The sequence below is a fragment of the Bos mutus genome, chromosome 26 (assembly GCF_027580195.1).
Source record: "Bos mutus isolate GX-2022 chromosome 26, NWIPB_WYAK_1.1, whole genome shotgun sequence".
In the NCBI taxonomy this organism is placed as follows: Eukaryota; Metazoa; Chordata; class Mammalia; order Artiodactyla; family Bovidae; genus Bos; species Bos mutus.
Genome location: NC_091642.1, coordinates 41,421,091 through 41,439,364, shown reverse-complemented (window position 1 = coordinate 41,439,364; position 18,274 = coordinate 41,421,091). Strand labels below are relative to the sequence as shown.

Below are 18,274 nucleotides of genomic sequence, written 5' to 3'. Positions count from 1 at the left end.
AAAGAAACATGGGCCAATGGAAAAGATTCTTAAGGCTTATGTTCTTTGAAACTTTGGAACTCAAATGGAAACGTCTGGGTCACTGATGAGGCTGCTCCCAAAATAACTCCCCTGATTCTTGGCCAAAAGAGAGGGCTTTTCCCCTTTGTGATTAACACAGCATGTTGGATGCCCAGTAGTCCCAGAATACTTCACACTCTTGGCATTTCTATTTCTGTTCCTTTTTAAAGTGGTGAAATTATCCTCTTTCAACCAGGCCAACAACCTAGAGTTTGGGGGTGAGATACGGCCCTCCAGACAGAAGGATTCTATTCTGGTTTTCATGGTTTTATCATATCACAGTTAGGACCCCTATTCTTAATGGCAATCCTTCTATAGTGGTATGGCTACTGGAGCTCTGGTGAGAGATCTTCACAAATCCCAGTCCACTGGGAAACTCTTGCAAGGTTCTGAGCTTCAACCTGATAGAATGAGTTTATTTCATGTTTATTTTGACCCGGAACCAGTTGCTGTGACCAACATTGTGTGAGGTGCTGATTAACAAACATGTAGGAGGGGTGCCCCATCCCAGATCACATGGACTGAGGATGGGAAAAGGGAAGGTATCCAAAGAAGTCTTTGGAAAGAAAGACAGTAGATACTAGGGAGACAATTAACACATGTTCCCTGAAGTCAGCAAATTGTTGGAGTCTATAATAAAAGATCAGTGAAATGTTGGGAGGGGTATCTTCTTTGGGGGAAGAAGCAATATAATGCAAAATCCAGGGGAATCACATCTATCAGACTTCTTTGGCAACTTTAAAAAGTATTTTATAACCATGAGATTGAATAGAATGTTTTCGTGAACAAGACTCTGGTTTAGCATTCACAAGGAGTGGGTGTGAATTGGCAGTTCTCTGAACAAAAGAGTATTGACGACAGAATCCCTGAGAGCTGGTTCTTTATGTGCGGATAAGATTAGGATACTAAACTAAGGTCCCGAGCACAAGTGAAGTTTATTGGTTGTCTTTTTTTCCCCTCCCCTATCTTCCTATTTTTTCATTGCTTATTTGATGCAGTGGCGGAAAACCAAAGTGACAGAGACATTAACTAGCTCTGAGTGGTTATTCTCACCCATCATCAAACCAAAGCCTGGCTAGCTCACTCCTAGAGATTAGACATGGTGAGATGGGACACTTGGGTTTCCCAAGGTTTAAACAAGCCATTTGGATGACTGCCGCATGATAAGTCAAGGACAGAAGTCATGAATTCTGAGGGGACATAGGCTCATGAAGTTCCAGAATCGGGCAGCAAGGATCTGAGTTCTTCTTAGTCTTGGTTTAAACTGTACTTTGAAGACCCTTCCGAGGAACTCAGGCGCTTCTCAGGGTAGAGCCAGTGGTAAAGAATCCACCTGTCAGTGCCAGAGATTCAAGAGAATGTGGACTTGATCCCTGGTCGGGAAGACTTCTTGGAGCAGGAAATGGCAAACCCCGCCAGTATTCTTGCCTGGAGAATTCCACAGAGGAGTCTGGAGGGCTACGGTCCATGGGGTCACAAAGAGTCAGACATGACTGAGGGATGGAGCACACAGAGGAACCCAGTGGGAGTCCTGCTTCCACCTGAAGGGCTGCTTTCCTTGTATGTGGTTCATTTATTTACAAGACAACAAGCAATTTGGTCTGAATAAAAACTTCCATGACTGACGCATACTTGGAAATCCACTTATCTCACCCAAATCCTTTATACTCTGAGAAGAGGACCCATACGCCTTCTAAACTTCAGGGCTATTTTAGGTTTTGGGGGAGAGATGACCTCTTTGACAAGAAGAAAAAGGAGTGAAAAACAAAAAACCCAATGACATCTGTGTCTACTTATATAATCTCTATCGGTCGACCTCTGTGCTGCTGGGTGATTCTTAGAGCCAACAGATGCCAATTTGTTTGATCATTTGAATCCCTCCTCCCATCAAGGTCTCCTTCCTATTGCACCGAGGGTCAGGTTTATCTTCCAGCTTCTCTCCATACTTTTTATTCTGAAGATTTAGCTGGCTTTGCCTCAGTCATCAAGCCAGACAGTCCAAGAGCAGGCCACACCCTGACTGTTACATACTGGCTTCCTTCAGTCTCAGTGGCTGTCTTGTACCTCCGGGGTTTCTAAACCGGAAGTGGTAGCCAGGAGTTTCTTTCCTGTGCTGTGACGCTGTCTCAAGAGGGGACACCATAGTGCTTCCTCAGAGGAGCAACTTGAGTCTGGTTCAGCTCACGATCCCTGGAGAACTTTGCACAATCCTCGCCAGCTAGCAAACACTCCGTAATGTTTGATGATCTACATCCGTCACTGAAATCAGCAGAGGGAAGAAGACCCTTGTGAGATCCCGAGGTTCATTCTATTTGCTAGTTAGTGAGAGAACACATTTTTCAAATACTAATATCTCACACTGGACAGGAGGTAGACTCCATCCCAACTCCCAGGCAAATACCTTTTCAGGGCAACCCTGGCAGAGGCCCAGGAAGGAGCTCATTTCTCAGAAGAGGGCTCTTCACCTAAACAGCAAAGCCTTGCTTCGGGGAATAGAACAAGAAATTCCTTTGGGATTTCTCTTCTCAAGCTTCTAGAGAGCCAGTCTTCTGCAGGCGGAGATGGCGTCCAGGCTGTTCATACACAAACTGCTGCTGGCAGGCTTGGTGGCCTGTTTCATATTCTGAGGTCTAGCAAAGATTTAGCTCCAGGGGGTCATTGAGAGGTCATGGTCTCAATGATTTCCTCTGTTATTTATCTTTGGCTTGCGGTACTAGAGTCTGCCTTTGATAGAGGACATTTCTACCACAACTGCACAGAATCAAGCATTGCAGTGCTTTGGTTTGAGGTGGGGAAGGGTTGGCTTCTAATGCTGTGAACATGTCACTAAATACATCTGAGAGTATCTCACTTTGCCCTTTTCTGATGAGCCACATTCATTTTGCGGGGGTTTACCAATGGCAATTCCCATTCTCGGGTCAGGAAAGGAATCGTCCTGGTGAGGTTAGCAGTTTTTAGTTTGAGTAATTCCATTTTCAGTTCCTTAAGAGAGACTCCTCTTGCCATGAGACAGAGATGAAAGCGGCCTTTCTCAGGCCTCTGAACTGCTGATGACTCACCTACGGCTGCCCTTCCTGGAGCCAGGGGACCATTTCTGCTGAACTGGCCTGTGGATTTCTCTTCCTAGTGACAACAAAACTTGCGTGGCCAGCTCAAAAGTCAACCACAGGAACGTCCCTGGTCTGGTCAGCTCAGCAGGCTCTTGGGCTCCCCGAGAGGAGTCTTCAGCGCATTTCATGTGGGTTTGTTAACCCCATCCTGTTTCATTTTGATTTAAGACAACCGTTCTGTCTCATCTGGGTCAGAAAGTATGGGCTACATAGGATTTCAACCAGACATGAGGAACCTGAATTAAACACCCAGCACTGTGGCCTGGAAAAGGGGCTGTGCTGTGTCCTGTGTTCTTGTTTCCTCAAAAAAGCATCCAGGGAGGTGGAAGTTTTCAGTCTCAGAAGTTCCTTTCTTGTGGTGGCTCTATCTCTGCCAACAAGAGCCAGGATAGACAGCGTGCTATGCTCTGTCGGGTCCTTCAAAAGAGGTGAGGTGATGTGCTGGAGACATTGCCATATGTGGGACGGTGCGGCTCTGAGCCCTACGCAGAAGGAAAAGGAAATGCTGTCACGCCAGGGATACAGCCAGTGAGTCAAATTCCTGGAACGGCCTGTTGCTTCTCAGGGCTGTGACTGTGCCCCAGGCTCTCAGTAGCCCTCAATCTGGACTAAGGGAGAACTGTTGGGTACAGGGGCTAGAGAGGAAAAAAGAAGTGATATATTTTACATACCATATTTTCTAGCAGTGGTTTTCTACATGAAACCTAGTTTACTTAGTGACTCAAGGCATGGAAACCAAAGTTTTACAAAGTAATAGTGGCTCTTACCATGTGTCAGCAGTCTTATTTTCTTTTTCTGTTTTCTCTTTTTCTGTTATTTTAATGTAAAAAAATTCTTTGCTCACTAAATTGCTATTATAAACCACTATGGATCAAAGTCCATATTTTGAAAAACAGCTCTGCATTAATGTATATAAGCAACATTGCAGGAAATCTTATGCATTATGGATCCCTGGTCCCTGCTTCAGAGATTCTAATGCACTCAGTCTTGAGCTCCCCCGAATCTGCATTTTATGTTAACCAAACTCTACTGTGATGAGTGTGGGGGCTGAAAAGTGCTGGATCTCTGATACATCCCAAGTGTTTTGAATGGAGAGCCTGGTACAGAATAAGCCTTTGATCCATGTCGGTTGAATAAATGAATGAATGAAAAAGCATGCTTGGTGATTTAGATTCAAGTGGACTAGGGATTACCATTATGTTTGCTTTGTCTTTAAATTGTCTTTTTTGATGGGGTAGCATTTTATTTTAATAAAATTTCAAGCTTACAGAAAAGATTAAAAAATAGGACAAAGATTTATCTTTTACTTAAATTTCTAGCTTAGCTACATTAGCATTTTCTCATCTCCTCATCTAATTTTTTTTTCTTCTGAACTATTTGAGAGTTAGTTGTAGACAAAAAACGCCCCTTTACTACTAGATTACTACTGAGCTTCCCTTGTGGCTCAGCTGCTGAAGAATCCGCTTGCAATGTGGGAGACCTGGGTTCTATCCCTGGGTTGGGAATATCCCCTGGACAAGGGAACAGCTACCCACTCCAGTATTCTGGCCTTGAGAATTGCATGAACTGCATAGTTCATGGGGTCGCAAAGAGTTGGACTCAACGGAGCGACTTTCATGCTACCAAATACTTCAGCATGCATTTTCCTAAGAGCAAGAAAATTCTCTCACTCGGTTACAAGGTGAGGGGCTCCTAGACCAGAGGTTAAATGCCTAAATTATTAAACACTGGGCAGTGCTGAACATCAGGTGACTCCACTCTCCCTTCCAGCCCCATCCAGCATATTTCCCTTTTTATCTATACTACTCTCCTTGGTTTTATTTTTAATTGGAGGATAATTCCTTTACAATGTTGTGTTGGTTTCTGCCGTACAACAACGTGAATCACCTGTAAATATAAACATCTTCTCCCTCTTGAGCCTCCCTCCCTCCCCCTCCCCCTCCCCTTCAGGTCATCACAGAACACTGAGCTCCCTGTGCTATACAGCCCCTTCCCACTAGTTATCTATTTTACACACGGTGGTGTATATATGTCAGTGCTACTCTTTCAGTTCGTCCCGCTTTCTTCTCCCACTGTGTCCCCAAGTCCTTTCTCTACATCTGCCTTTCCTTGGTTTTTTACAGTCAGTAGTCAGAAAATCTCCAGACTTTTGAGTGTCAGGCTCGCTTTGAGTCTCCACATGGGAAGCAACCTTAAATCTTCTAATCTGTGGCTTCTCCAATGCAGAAATTATCTGACTGCCTCTGAATACTCTGGAGAAATTTAAAGAAAATGCAAATTTCCAGACGTCAGTCCTGGACGTTCAGCTCAGATAGATGAGTATGCGTGACCCAGGAATCTGCATTCTATCACCTCGATCCCCACCTCCCTTGTCCTCCCCTAGGTGCTATGGCTCAGCTGGGTTGGGCAGCACAGTTCCTGCGACCTCTCTAGTTTGTGGAATACTCTAGTTGGTGACCACATGTCCAGGAAAGCAAGCAGAGAGAAGCCCCCAGAGTTCTGCTGCAGATTGGAAAGTTCTGCTTCTTAGAAATTTCTTTCTCATATTAATTTCAGTGCCTTTCCTAATGCTACTGGTCTTGGTTCTGCCCCCTGGAGTACCTTAAAACAAGGTCAACTGGCAGCCTGTCAGTTCCTTGGAAAATACTGAAAAAGTATAAACATCACTCACAATCCCACCACCTTCAGAACTTTAAGATTTTAGTGTATTTTTCTTTATATACACACACAAATGCATATGACATGCACCTTTTATTTTAATAGAACAAAGACCATAATACATTCTGAATTTATTGTTACATATTTGGGGTTATCTCTCTTAATGTTGTATCATAGAACTATTCCAGATGGGCAAGTATCCTTGAAGAGCATATTTTCAAATGACTGCATTAAATTCCACTGTTTTGATCTATTGGAATTTATTCAGCCATTTCTTATTAGTGTTTATTTAGGCTGTTTACAGTTTTCCACCATCATAATAACTAATACTTAAATAAACATACAACAATATAAATTATTATCTGAATCCTGGATTGTTTCTTTAAGATAGATTCCTGCTGCAGCTGCTATTGCTGCTAAGTCGCTTCAGTCGTATCCGACTCTGTGCGACCCCACAGACGGCAGCCCACCAGGCTCCCCTGTGCCCAGGATTCTCCATTCAAGAACACTGGAGTGGGTTGCCATTTCCTTCTCCAATGCATGAAAATGAAAAGTGAAAGTGAAGTCACTCAGTCGTGTCCGACTCTTAGCAACCATGGACTGCAGCCTACCAGGCTCCTCTGTCTGTGGGATTTTCCAGGCAAGAGTACTGGAGTGGGGTGCCATTGCCTTCTCCAAGATAGATTTCTAGAAGTGTCAATTATCAAGTCAAAAAACATGTTTAAAAATGTGATACATATTGCCAACTTACTTTTCAGAGAGGTTGTGAAAATTTTAACTTCTAGCAGTTTTGATATCTTTCTAGAAGTTGTGCTAAGTTGCTTCAGTCGTGTCCGACTCTCAGCGACCCTATGGATGGTAGCCTGCCAGGCTTCTCTGTTCATGGGATTCTCCAGGCAAGAATACTGGAGTGGGTTGCCATTTCCTTCTCCTTTTAGAAGTTAGTAATTTTAAAATCATCAATTTGATAGATGAAAAATTGCATTTTGTTATGGTTTCAAATCTATATTCCTTTGTTTATTCATAAGGCAAACATGAACAGACACATATACATGTATGCGTGTGTGCATGCGTGCTCAGTTGCTTCAGTCGTGTCCAACTCTCTGCGACCCTATGGACAGTAGCCCTCCAGGCTTCTTTGTCCATGGGATTCTCCTGGCAAGCAAACTGGAGTGGGTTGCCATTTCCTCCTTCAGGGGATCTTCCTGACTTAGGGATAGAATATGTGTCTCTTATGTCTCCTGCATTGGCTGGCAGGTTTTTTATCATTAACGCTACCTGGGAAACCCTACACACACATATACATGTGTATACATATATATGTATATGTGCATGCTAAGTTGCTTCAGTCATGTCTGACTCTTTGTGACCCCATGGACTGTAGCCCACCAGGCTCCTCTGTCCATGGGATTCTTCAGGCAAGAATACCGGAGCAGGTTGCCATGTCTTTCTCCAGGGGATCTTCCTGACCCAGAGATCAAACCCAGGTCTCCAGCATTGCAGGCAGTTTCTTTATCGTCTGAACCACCAGAGAAGCCCATATATATGTATATACATATACATAGGTTTGTATTTTGATTACTTACCAAGTGAAAAATGTTCATACGTGTGTGTATTTTCTCCCATTTTTTGGCCTTTTCTGTTAAATAGGATGTTAAGGGGGGAAGAATAGACACGATCTATTTTTCTGCTGGAGATAAGGGGCCTCATGCTTCTCTTATAGGTTTGTAAATGCTCTCCTACTCATTTTTTTAAATGTAAGAAATATCAACTTCTTTTTCTTCTTTAAAAATTGTGGTAAAATATACACAACATAAAATTTACCATTTTCAAGTGTACAGTTCTGTGGCATTAAGTATGTTCACATTATCCTGCAACCATCGTCACCATCCATCTTCAGAACTTTTTCATCTGTACCATTAAACACTAACACCCCATTCCCCATTTCCTCCAGCCCCTGGCAACTACTATACTACTTTCCGTCTCTGTGAATGTGACTACTCTAGGAACATTATGTAAGTGGAATCATACACTATTTGTCCTTTTGTGACTGGCTTATTTCAGTTAGCATGACATCTTCAAGGTTCATCCATGTTGTAGCATGTGTCTTCCTTTTTCAATAGCTTTGTAATGTTTCCTTTACTACGTTAAGTGCGTTTATAGCCATTATTTCCATTTATTTATGTCAATTCTAGGATCATTAGTGAATTGTCTTATTTACCTAATTCTATAATATATCTTCAGAGAAGGCAATGGCACCCCACTCCAGTACTCTTGCCTGGAAAATCCCATTGAGGGAGGAGCCTGGTAGGCTGCAGTCCATGGGGTCACGAAGAGTCGGACAGGACTGAGTGACTTCACTTTCACTTTTCACTTTCATGCTTTGGAGAAGGGACGGGGGAGCCTGGTGGGCTGCTGTCTATGGGGTTGCACAGAGTCGGACACGACTGCAGCGACTTAGCAGCAGCAGCAGCAGCATGAAAAGCTCAGTCGTGTCTGACTCTTTTCGACTCCTGTAGACTGTAGCCTACCAGGCTCTTCAGTCCATGGGATTCTCCAGGCAAGAATACTGGAGTGGGTTGCCATTTCCTTCTCCACTATCTTAATAGCTGATAAGTTCAATATTTATGGCCTGCTTGCTCATAAACTTATTACTTACTTTCATCTATTAATTTTTTCCAGATGAATTCTAGATTTATTGTTTCATATTAACAAAATCCCATTGTGATTATGTTTAATCTATAGAATAATTAGAGGAAAATGGAAAAATTCATTATATTCAGTATTCTCCTACAGGGACATGGTATATATTTCTACTTATTCAATTTTTAAAAAATATATTAAGATTTAAAAAATATTTCCCTATATAAATTCTAGATATATTTTCCTGGAGATATGTTTTTGTATTCTATGTTGTTTGTTAATAAAGAATATGATATATTTGCATTATTAACATATAGAAAAATTATTGGTCTTTGAGTGTTTAGAATACTCAATACTCAATACACTTCTAGTGACTAGAAGTGTCTTACTAATTTGAAAAGTTAGTTCATCTGAGTTTTCTAAGATGTATAATCATATTGACAGAAATTAGTAATCATTTCACCTTTCTTTTCTAGTGTTCACGTCTCTTAAATATGTTCCATGCCTTAATGCATTCCCTAGAAATTTCAAAACATTGATGCAAGGACCTTTTATGTCTTCCCAATTTAATGTAGATAATTCTAGCAATTGGTTCTTAATTGTGATATCTGTTATAGTTTCAAAATAATCTTTATCCTTCTAAGATAGCTTCCCCCTCTTATGAGTTTACCATTGGTTATATATGTTATTGATTATATCAGTTATATATGCTAATTTTATGACAATATTTAGCATTTATTGAAATGATTATAAGGTTATTATTATTATTATGGTTTATTAAATGAACAGATTTCCTGTTTATAGACACATTCTTTCAGCTCTTTCCTCTAATACAGAGCTTATTTGTCACAGTACTGTTCACTCTGGATAATATACTTCTCTCAATGAAGTGACACTTGCCAGTTTTTGTTTTCTCCACAATGACCTCTGTATTACACTTTTTTTGGGACAATCTTTTGGTTTGCAGCAAATAGGTTGTTTTCCAAAAAGTAAATAAACATGGTTTATTTTAATGGCTAAAACATACTATGTGAGTTTGAAGTTGGTGACTTGTAGAAGTGGATCCTACACTAGATCTAAATCTTGTCACCTTTAAATCAATTCTAATAAAGAGAATACCAAGAAATATAAATGTGCTCCAATAAACCCTGAGTACACATTGTTGGTAGATGATAAACCACAGTGCAGAACACACTGCCACAGAAGCTACGCTGATAGTTTGCATAGGAAAAGCATCCCTCCCCTCCTCACTTTAGCACATGTGTATACACAAGCACACCAGCTACCCAGAGACGGCTCATTTTAAATAATATATTTCTAGGATTTTTTCTCTTGGGTTTTTTAGAATCTAATGCTCATTTTCACATAAGCTTTCCTTTTTTCAATCACTTAACCATTCAATAAAAAATTATTCAGGGTCTACTATGTGAGCCACTCTGTGCTAGGTTTGGGGGATATATTTTAGATAAGTCAGACATGATTCTTATCTTTGGAACTTACATAAGTAAGACTCAAAAGCTTTTTCATTTTCACTTGTTGGTATCTTTTTGGACTTGAAAGATCTTTTCTTTTGCTACATCTTCTAATTATATAATGTAGCTTCCTAAAATCTGATGGTCTAAATTTCTTGAATTAGTCACTCAATTTGTGACAAACACTGCTGGGGACTGGGGAATTCCAAAGTAAATAAAATGCACACACACACAAACCTCTCCCAGTAGAGTTTAAAATAAAAAATGAAGTCACTCGGTCGTGTCCGACTCTTTGCGACCCAATGGACTGTAGCCTGCCAGGCTCCTCTGTTCATGGGATTTTCCAGGCAATAGTACTGCAGTGGATTGCCATTTCCTTCTCCAGCAGATCTTCCCGACTCAAGGATCGAACCCCGGTCTCCCGCATTGTAGACAGATGCTTTACCGTCTGAGCCGCCAGGGAAGTCCTTTATAGAGTACTAGAGTACTAATAGAGTTTACTACGTTCTAAAGAAACCCTGATTCAAAGGCTTTGCAAGATTCATCCGACTTTAATATGCCATGTGCACCAGAGGCACTGAAAAGAAAAAAGAAGTGAACCAAGTATTTTGGAAAGGTAAAAATGCAGAAATTGATCCAAAAATGAATTTCTAGTTAATAATTATTTAAATTGAAATTCCGTTAATTCCCCTCTTTGGCTAATTCAATTGTCTAATTTTAATAATTTTCAATATGTATGACTTCAGTTTCTCATAAGAAACATAAAACAGGCTCATCAGGCTTCTTTAGTCTGGTGCGTTTCTTTGCTCAAATGTTGGCTTCAGAGGCAGAAACCTTTATATATTAGGCAAAATGAAAAGTGAAATACAAGTGTTTATTAGGCAGTTTCAAACATAGAGCAGCTCTCCCATATTCCCCCGCCTCCAAATAAGGACTTCCCAAAGTGAGAGGGAGCATAAAGCAGGGATTTTCTGAAGTAGGGAGAACGTAGGTACTTTTGTAATTATCTTCTCTACCGAAGATGAGGCTTCCCAGGTGATACTAGTGGTAAAGAATCTGCCTGCTAATACAGGAGATACAGAGACGTGGGTTTGATCGGGAAGATCCCCTGAGGAGGAAATGGTACCCCACTCCAGTATTCTTGCTGGGGGAAGCCCATGGCCAGAGGAGCCTGGTGGGCTACAGTGCATGGGGTCGCATAGAGTCATACACGACTGAGCGTTTGAGCACCAGCACACTGAAGATAAGGTTGGTACATTTTTCTTCTATGGGATGATTCTGTATCAGCAGTGATTTTCTTTGATACTTCTTCAACATCTGTTTACTGAGTACCTCCTATGTGCCAGGCCCTGATGGTGCTGATCTTGCCAGTTTTGGTGGCAAGTAGATACTGAACCAGTTAGTACACGTGTGATTGGTATCACAAGCGTGGGGAGACTAGACTGGCTGGGGATAAACAGTGTGCTGTGCAAGCACATTAGGAGCACAGCAACAAGCCATAAGGCAGTTATTCACTCATTCACTCAAGAGTCAATAAGAATTTCTGACAAAAATTTAGTTTAAATGAAGCCAAACTTATGGTGGCATTTGAATACAGGCCCCAGTGAGTTTTACAGGTAATAAAGTGGCTGCCTAGCTAGGTTTAAAGCTACCTGTAGATGGTGGGATGCTTATGAGACAGATTATTTTCCTAAATCCCACTTCACTAATAGTAAGATTCACAGTAACAGCTAACATTTATCATTTTCTATGTGCAGAGCACAGTGCTAAACACTTTACATATTATGTTCTAAGACACTCAAATAACCCCTAACCTTAAGGCAGGAAAAATTAGTGTCCCCATTTTATAGATGAATCTCCTGAGGCTCAAAGATATAAGAAACTGGTCCAAGATTACACATCTAGAAAGTGGTAAGTTTAGGATATCACAGAATTTACCAGGAGTTGAGCTTTTTAAAGTGAAGGCCAGGGACAGGAAATGAATCTGCATATTTAGCCAAACATGTCAAGAATGTGAAATTACTCACTCCCAGTTTTCACAGCATTTCAGAGATTAAGTAAATAATCTTCAGCAGAATCCAATCCAAGCATGCAATTCTTTGCATTCAGCACACATACTTGCTAAGAAGACACCATTCACTGCACAGAACACTTCTATTTTACATTATCCCTACTCCTGGTCATGACCTATCCTGGTTTTTTTCCAAGGACCATGTTAGAGCAAACCCTTTTCCCCAAGCATATACTTATTAGCTATGACAGGAAAAGAGAAAGTGGCCCCCACCTGGTCTCAGGCAGACCCTACTGTTCTGTTTCATGAAGGTTTTGAGATTCTAGAGCTGTTAAGCTTCTGAGTTTTATCAGCATTTAGTCAGTGAACAAACTCTTACCATCAACTCTCCTAAGTGTCCTACATAAATGCAGAGGAAACTGCCCTTTGCAGGGGTCTCTGAGGCACACGATCTGCTTACATTTTCTTCCTTACTCTTATTCCCTTTATCATCATCATCATCATTGCTATTATTTATTGAGCACTTACTATGCGTCCAGCACTTTGTTAAGGTTTTATGTATCTTTAAGCCTTATAACAATCTTACGAGGCAGCTACCATTAACTCAGTTTTCAACGATGAAGGGGCTGTGTAGCTGTTTAACTGCAAGGTCACAGAATGAGGAGCAAAAGTCTGGATTAAAACAGATCTATTTAACTCCAGGGGATATGTGCAAAATAGTACTGCTTGCTTTAAAGGATTTACGATGGGGCATGGGATCAAGGAGTAGTGGACCAAATGTTTACATCTAAGATAAGCCTATATTTACATAAATTGATAGGATGCAGATTTAGAGGTTATTAATCTGAGGTCCATGGAGCTCCCCCTTCAGTGTTTAAAAATAGATTTTTGAGGGTTTGTAACCTCCTAAAAAACAGGAGTCAGCACATATCTTTCTTAAAATTCCAGATAGTAACCATTTTAGACTTTGTAGGCTATATGGTTTCTATGGCAAACATCCCTCTCTACTGTTGTAATGCAAAAACAGCCACAGATGATACATAAACAAGCGGGCAAGGCTGTATTCCAATAAAACTTTATTTACAAAAACAAGCAGAGAGCCAGTAGGCTCTAAAATAGTATGCAAATTCTATTTGCACATATGCATCCTTGTTTTTGTTGTTATTGGGAGAAAATCTCATAGCTTTCCCAGGCTTCTCAAGTAGGTTCAAAATCCAAGATGGCTAAGAACTGGTCTAAACGGTCTCCAAGGCCCTCTAAACTTAGACATTCCAGGATGATTCTAACGTGCCTTTCAGTTAACACATTCTTTGGAAATTCTTTCTCCTTAGCAGGCACATTTGATAGATTCTGCTGTGAACTCTTAAGCGGACTATAATTTCTGTCTGTTGAGAAGAAAACACAGGACATAGTACCATTTCAACCATTCCTGGCTTACCTGGCCAGATGATATTGGCTGAAACACAAGGACATTCCAGAGTGGATACAGCAACTCAGTCCTGCACCAGCTAGTCTGAGATTGGCTGAGGCTCCTTCCTTTTCCCAGAGACCACGTTCTGTGTTTTACTGAGCCTTCTCCACAGAAAGTACTCACTTTCCCGACCACTCTGATACACAGTTTGGATTCCTAAAGGCAGCCAGGGCTGCCCAGTTATGGTGTGGTACAGAGGGATTTTGCCAGAATTATTTTCCTGATGGATCCCTGCTTCTGTTTGGAGACCCTCTCTCTGGAGAGGAAACATGGTTCTTTCTCTTAGGATTCCCAGTATCTTATCTACTGTCTGTGATTACTGCCTTCCACTCTATGGACTCGTCTTTCCCTAACTAGCATCTTAGGTGGAGATGGCTAATTATATTCCATTATGTCCACCACAGAGCCTGGTACCATATTTTAGGTTATTAGCACTGAGATCCTTGAAAGCTACAGATAGTTTTAAATTCTGGCATTACTTTGGAAAAATCAAGATAATGACTATCCTGTCAACTTGATTAAAAAGCAGGATTGACTGCTTTGAATTGTAGAAAAAAGAGATTAAAGCAAAAAAATTACAAATGCTATGAAGCATAATGTGGTTGTATTTATATTCCAGATTTCTAAGAATGGAGAATTGGACACAGAGTAAGAAGCGGGAGGGAAAAAAAATGGGAGGGGAGAAAGTGATGGTAGAAACCGATAGAGGACAGAATGAAACAAAGGGAATGGAGAGACAAAGAGGAGTACAGAAGGAAAGGCTGGATGCAGAGGGAGCCTGTTTGCTAACCAGCTACTGCTGGGCTGAAATTCAGTGTCATTAGGATGCAACCATTTCTCACAGCAAGTGCCCCCCAAAGAAGGAAATAAACCAGCAAATGAAAATAACAGAATATAAATCATTTCGTCAGTACCTACAGAGACTATATTCCGTATTAGACTCCTGTGTACACCACATCAGGATTAGTGTTAGCTCTCTGAAATGAAACGTCAGTAAGGGGACCACATGGTGCTGACTGCACCTCCAACCAATATTTCGGTTCAGCTTTAATTACCGTGTGCATCTGGCAGCAGCACGGTGCCACGTAATGGAAATGGGTCACGGGAGGCCCGGGTTCTTGACCTGCATTTCATGATGCGATCTTGTTTGGCCAAGCTCTGTGCCTCCGTCTCCTCGTTTGTCAAATGTGAATAATAATTCCCTGCTCTGTTTATTTTACAAGATATTAGGAGGATGGAAAAAATACATATATATACAGATACACTTGAAATATACATATATATGTTTTAGATATATATAATCTTTTTTTCTAAAATATAAAGCAGTCAGTGATGCTTTTTTATTCAAGTTGATGGGAGAATCAATATCTGAGTTTTCAAAAGTAATGCCAGAATTTATATATATTGTGCTTCCCAGGTGGCTCAGTGGTAAAGAATCCATCTGCCAATGCAGGAGATGCAAAAAAATGTGGGCTCTATCCCTGGGTCGGGAAGATTCCCTTGGAGTAGGAAATGGCAACCCACTCTGGTATTCTTGCTTGGGAAATCCCATGGACAGAGAAGCCTGGTGGACTACAGTCCATGGGGTCACAAAAGAGTTGGACCCAACTGAGCGACTGAGCGTAGCACATACACATACATACGCACATATACTTGGATGAGAATAAAATACCAGATAAATGTAAAATTGACCTTGTTCTTTTTACTTAACAAGGTACCAAGTAGGCGGAGGGGTGGGGTTGATGGCATTTTGCACAGAAGACTTGGTGACTCAATAATATGTCTTTTTTTTTCCCTCAGTAATATCTGGTCTGGGATTATTACTGCTTACTTGATGTTTTTAGACATACTTCTCCCCTTCAGAAATGCCAAAGGTGAAATATACTACTCGACTGCTATAATTTGTCACCCTCGCTGCCTGAGCAAGACGTGCATAGACAGTTTAGTAATTAAGCTTTTCAGCCCTGCATCGTATGGTTTTATTCCAGCTAAGGCTATATTTATCAGCGAACAAGTATTAAATCACCCTACTGCTCCAGCCGTTCCTCACTTGAATATGCTCCTTTCAAAACAGAGCAGATTTCCTTGACTGTGTTTGATTAATAAAAGTTCTTGTTTGGAAGTACTGTGGTGCTGTGTGGCCCTGTGGGAGCCGACACACATACATACACCCTTTTCCAAAAGGTACTGACCCGTATTTCTCAGGGGACTTGGCTACCTTTGCCCTGGGTCTTTAGGGCATCCTGGCCATCTGAATCTCCGGCCTCTGAATTTATGGCCTCTGGGACGGCTTCTAGCGCAGACAGTCCCATATCTATTTCAATTTCTAAAGAGGAAGGGGTAAATGAAGATAGAGAACATAAGCTTTTGATACATTTTCTTTCCTTATTTGAGCATCAGGGAATTGGTCTGTTTCTATCAGAGATGGATCAAAATGTAAAATGAGTTTTCAAATGTTTAAAATGAGTTTCAGCAAAGTAACAATGACCTACATACTAAGCAGGGTTGTATATCTTTTCTCATATTGCTACAGTATTTTCTAAGCAGATACACAATTACTAGGGAAACACATTTAGAATGAACAGATATTAAAACTCATCAGTGGGATTCTCTGGTGGTCCAGTGGTTAAGACTTCGCCTTCCAATGCAGGGGGTGTGGGTTCGATCCCTGATCAGAGGGCTAAGATCCCACATGCCACATGGCCAAAACACAAAGCAGAAAGAATATCACGACAAATTCAATAAAGACTTTCAAAAATGGTTCACATTAAAAAATATTTTAAATAAAAAATAACTCATCCGTAATGGCTTAGCATACTTTCTCTAAGCAACACATCCCACCTTTATAAATAATTTTTTCTTCTTTGGAATATAAACACTCATGAAACAAATATAACATTGCTTTAAAGCTTTAGGATGCTTTCAGTCAGATGGCTCCAGAAGTATATTAGTTAAAAACAAAATAGTTAATATATTCAATATATTTGCTACTGTATTTTAAGGGTATAACCAAAATAAAGACAAATGTTCATCAAATATAGGCCAAAATGATGAAAGAAATCTCAATATTTTTCCCTGTATCATAAAAGAGATCACATTAATTTCCCTTTTCCTTTCTATATTATCAAAAATTAGTGACATTAACCACATGTAGGCATTTCAGTTTTCCATCAATTGATTGCAAGTAGGAGATGTATAAGAACATTCCATAGAAAAAATCCACTTTGTAGTTTCATAAACAAGTTCTGCCCATGCCTGTGTATGTGAATGCCTGATAGTGGGCATGTCAGTGTGAGATTTTAAATACTACCAAGCTAAGGGGTCTTTTGTGGAACTTTTCTTAGTTTGAGAGACTGCAATGATCTGAGAGGCTGTGACGATTTCTTTCCTTTCAAAATGACAAAATGGAACTCGCCAGTTTGCTTTCTAAATTAGCAACAAGTAGCTTGTTCAGAAGGCTGGGGATCAATTTCTCTCGAGCCAGCAAGTCATGGGTTGTCACCGATGCGTGTGGGTGATATGCTGAACCGCTAAGTTGGCAAATATTGAACTATTTTAAGTGCATCTATTTTCTGGTTCAGTAAAATTTTTTTGTATTAAATTCATTAAACTTGACACAGTCTAAATGCCGCAGCACACACTGGAGAGGGCATAAAAGAAAGAGCACTAGCCACAGGAGATAGCACAAGGTAAAGATCAATATGATTTCTCTCAGCTTCTATTTAATTTTTATCTTTCCCATTAAGGCTGGATTTTTTAAGGTTAAAACGTACTGTGTGACTTGGAAAGTCAAGTTGAATCTGGTTATTTTCTGAAAATTTGAAGAGACATTTCTTTGTCAGTCAAGTTGCCCTCCAAACTGCGTTCTTAGAGATGATGACATATGTGACCTACAATTCAGGAGCATTTAATAACTTGGAAGAGAAACGAGAAACAAAAATTACCCTTTGTTTCCACAGTTTGGAGAAATCTTGTAGTTCAGCAATTTGCAAAAAATATCAAACCAAGGATATACTTGAAGATTTATCACGATGTCTTTATAAAGATTATTCTTTATTTGGGACTGAAATTTTCAAAAGGACAACAAAGGTCTGTGGACATGAACTGTTACTTGGATTTGACAGAATTTGGGGGGAGAGCTATTTGTTTTTTCTTAAGCACGACTTTGCCTCCAACAAGGAGTGGGTAGACATGGCAACTCAGAAAAGTGGAAAAAAGTATAAAGTACAAGGGATTTTTCCTTCTTGTAGGAGTTGTAAGTACTGAAATTATCAAATTGATTTTATACTCCATGTGAAAAATAATAATCAGTAAAGAACAATTTTTCAGTAATTTCTCTCAACAAAAGAGAAAACAAAATAATCAATGACAGAAAACTGTGAAAACAAGAACCCCAAAGCACATGTGAAAAATAAGAATACAGGCAGTACTAAATATGATTCTTTAAAGCTTCCAGAACACATAAAGCAGAAGTGATGCAGCCGTCAAAGTTGGACTGAGTAAATCCATCCCCCCCACACACAAGAAGAGGCTGGAGGTGAAGAGTCATTTGACCAAGAGAGTTGGCAGCAGCATTTGTAACCTGAAAATATTAAAAAGAAGAAAAATTCAATTGACATTCAGTGCTCTGTTGTGCTGTCATGTCAATGCCCAGCTGGAGAAGCTTCTCTACCTGAAGAAATCAAGATGTTTTATAAAGAGCAAGGAAAACTAGGTTAAGACCCCTGAACTTTTCCCCTTGCCCAAGTGTTTACACCGAAATTCTTAAACGTTCACATTTTCAGTCATTTGATAAGATAATCAGAAGTGTATTGAACTTCAAACTTAATAGGTCACGATCTGCTAAATC

At 40.3% G+C, this 18,274-nt stretch overlaps 1 protein-coding gene across 8 annotated transcripts in view; it reads right to left on the bottom strand.

Annotated features, from left to right (window-relative positions):
• Nucleotides 1–18,274, bottom strand: part of RNLS (renalase, FAD dependent amine oxidase) — a 318,654-nt gene that overhangs the window by 23,260 nt on the left and 277,120 nt on the right. Inside the window, exon 7 of one of the 8 annotated variants that reach the window (XM_070363865.1) lies at nucleotides 1–3,652. The exons of 5 other annotated variants lie outside the window; for them this stretch is intronic. In XM_070363865.1, coding sequence (XP_070219966.1) covers nucleotides 3,590–3,652 — 63 coding nt within the window. In that variant the 3' untranslated portion in view covers nucleotides 1–3,589. Of the gene's footprint in view, nucleotides 3,653–3,690; nucleotides 3,806–8,300; nucleotides 18,008–18,274 lie in introns of those variants that run through there. 2 more of the 8 variants (XM_070363866.1, XM_005906569.2) reach the window with 2 other exon arrangements.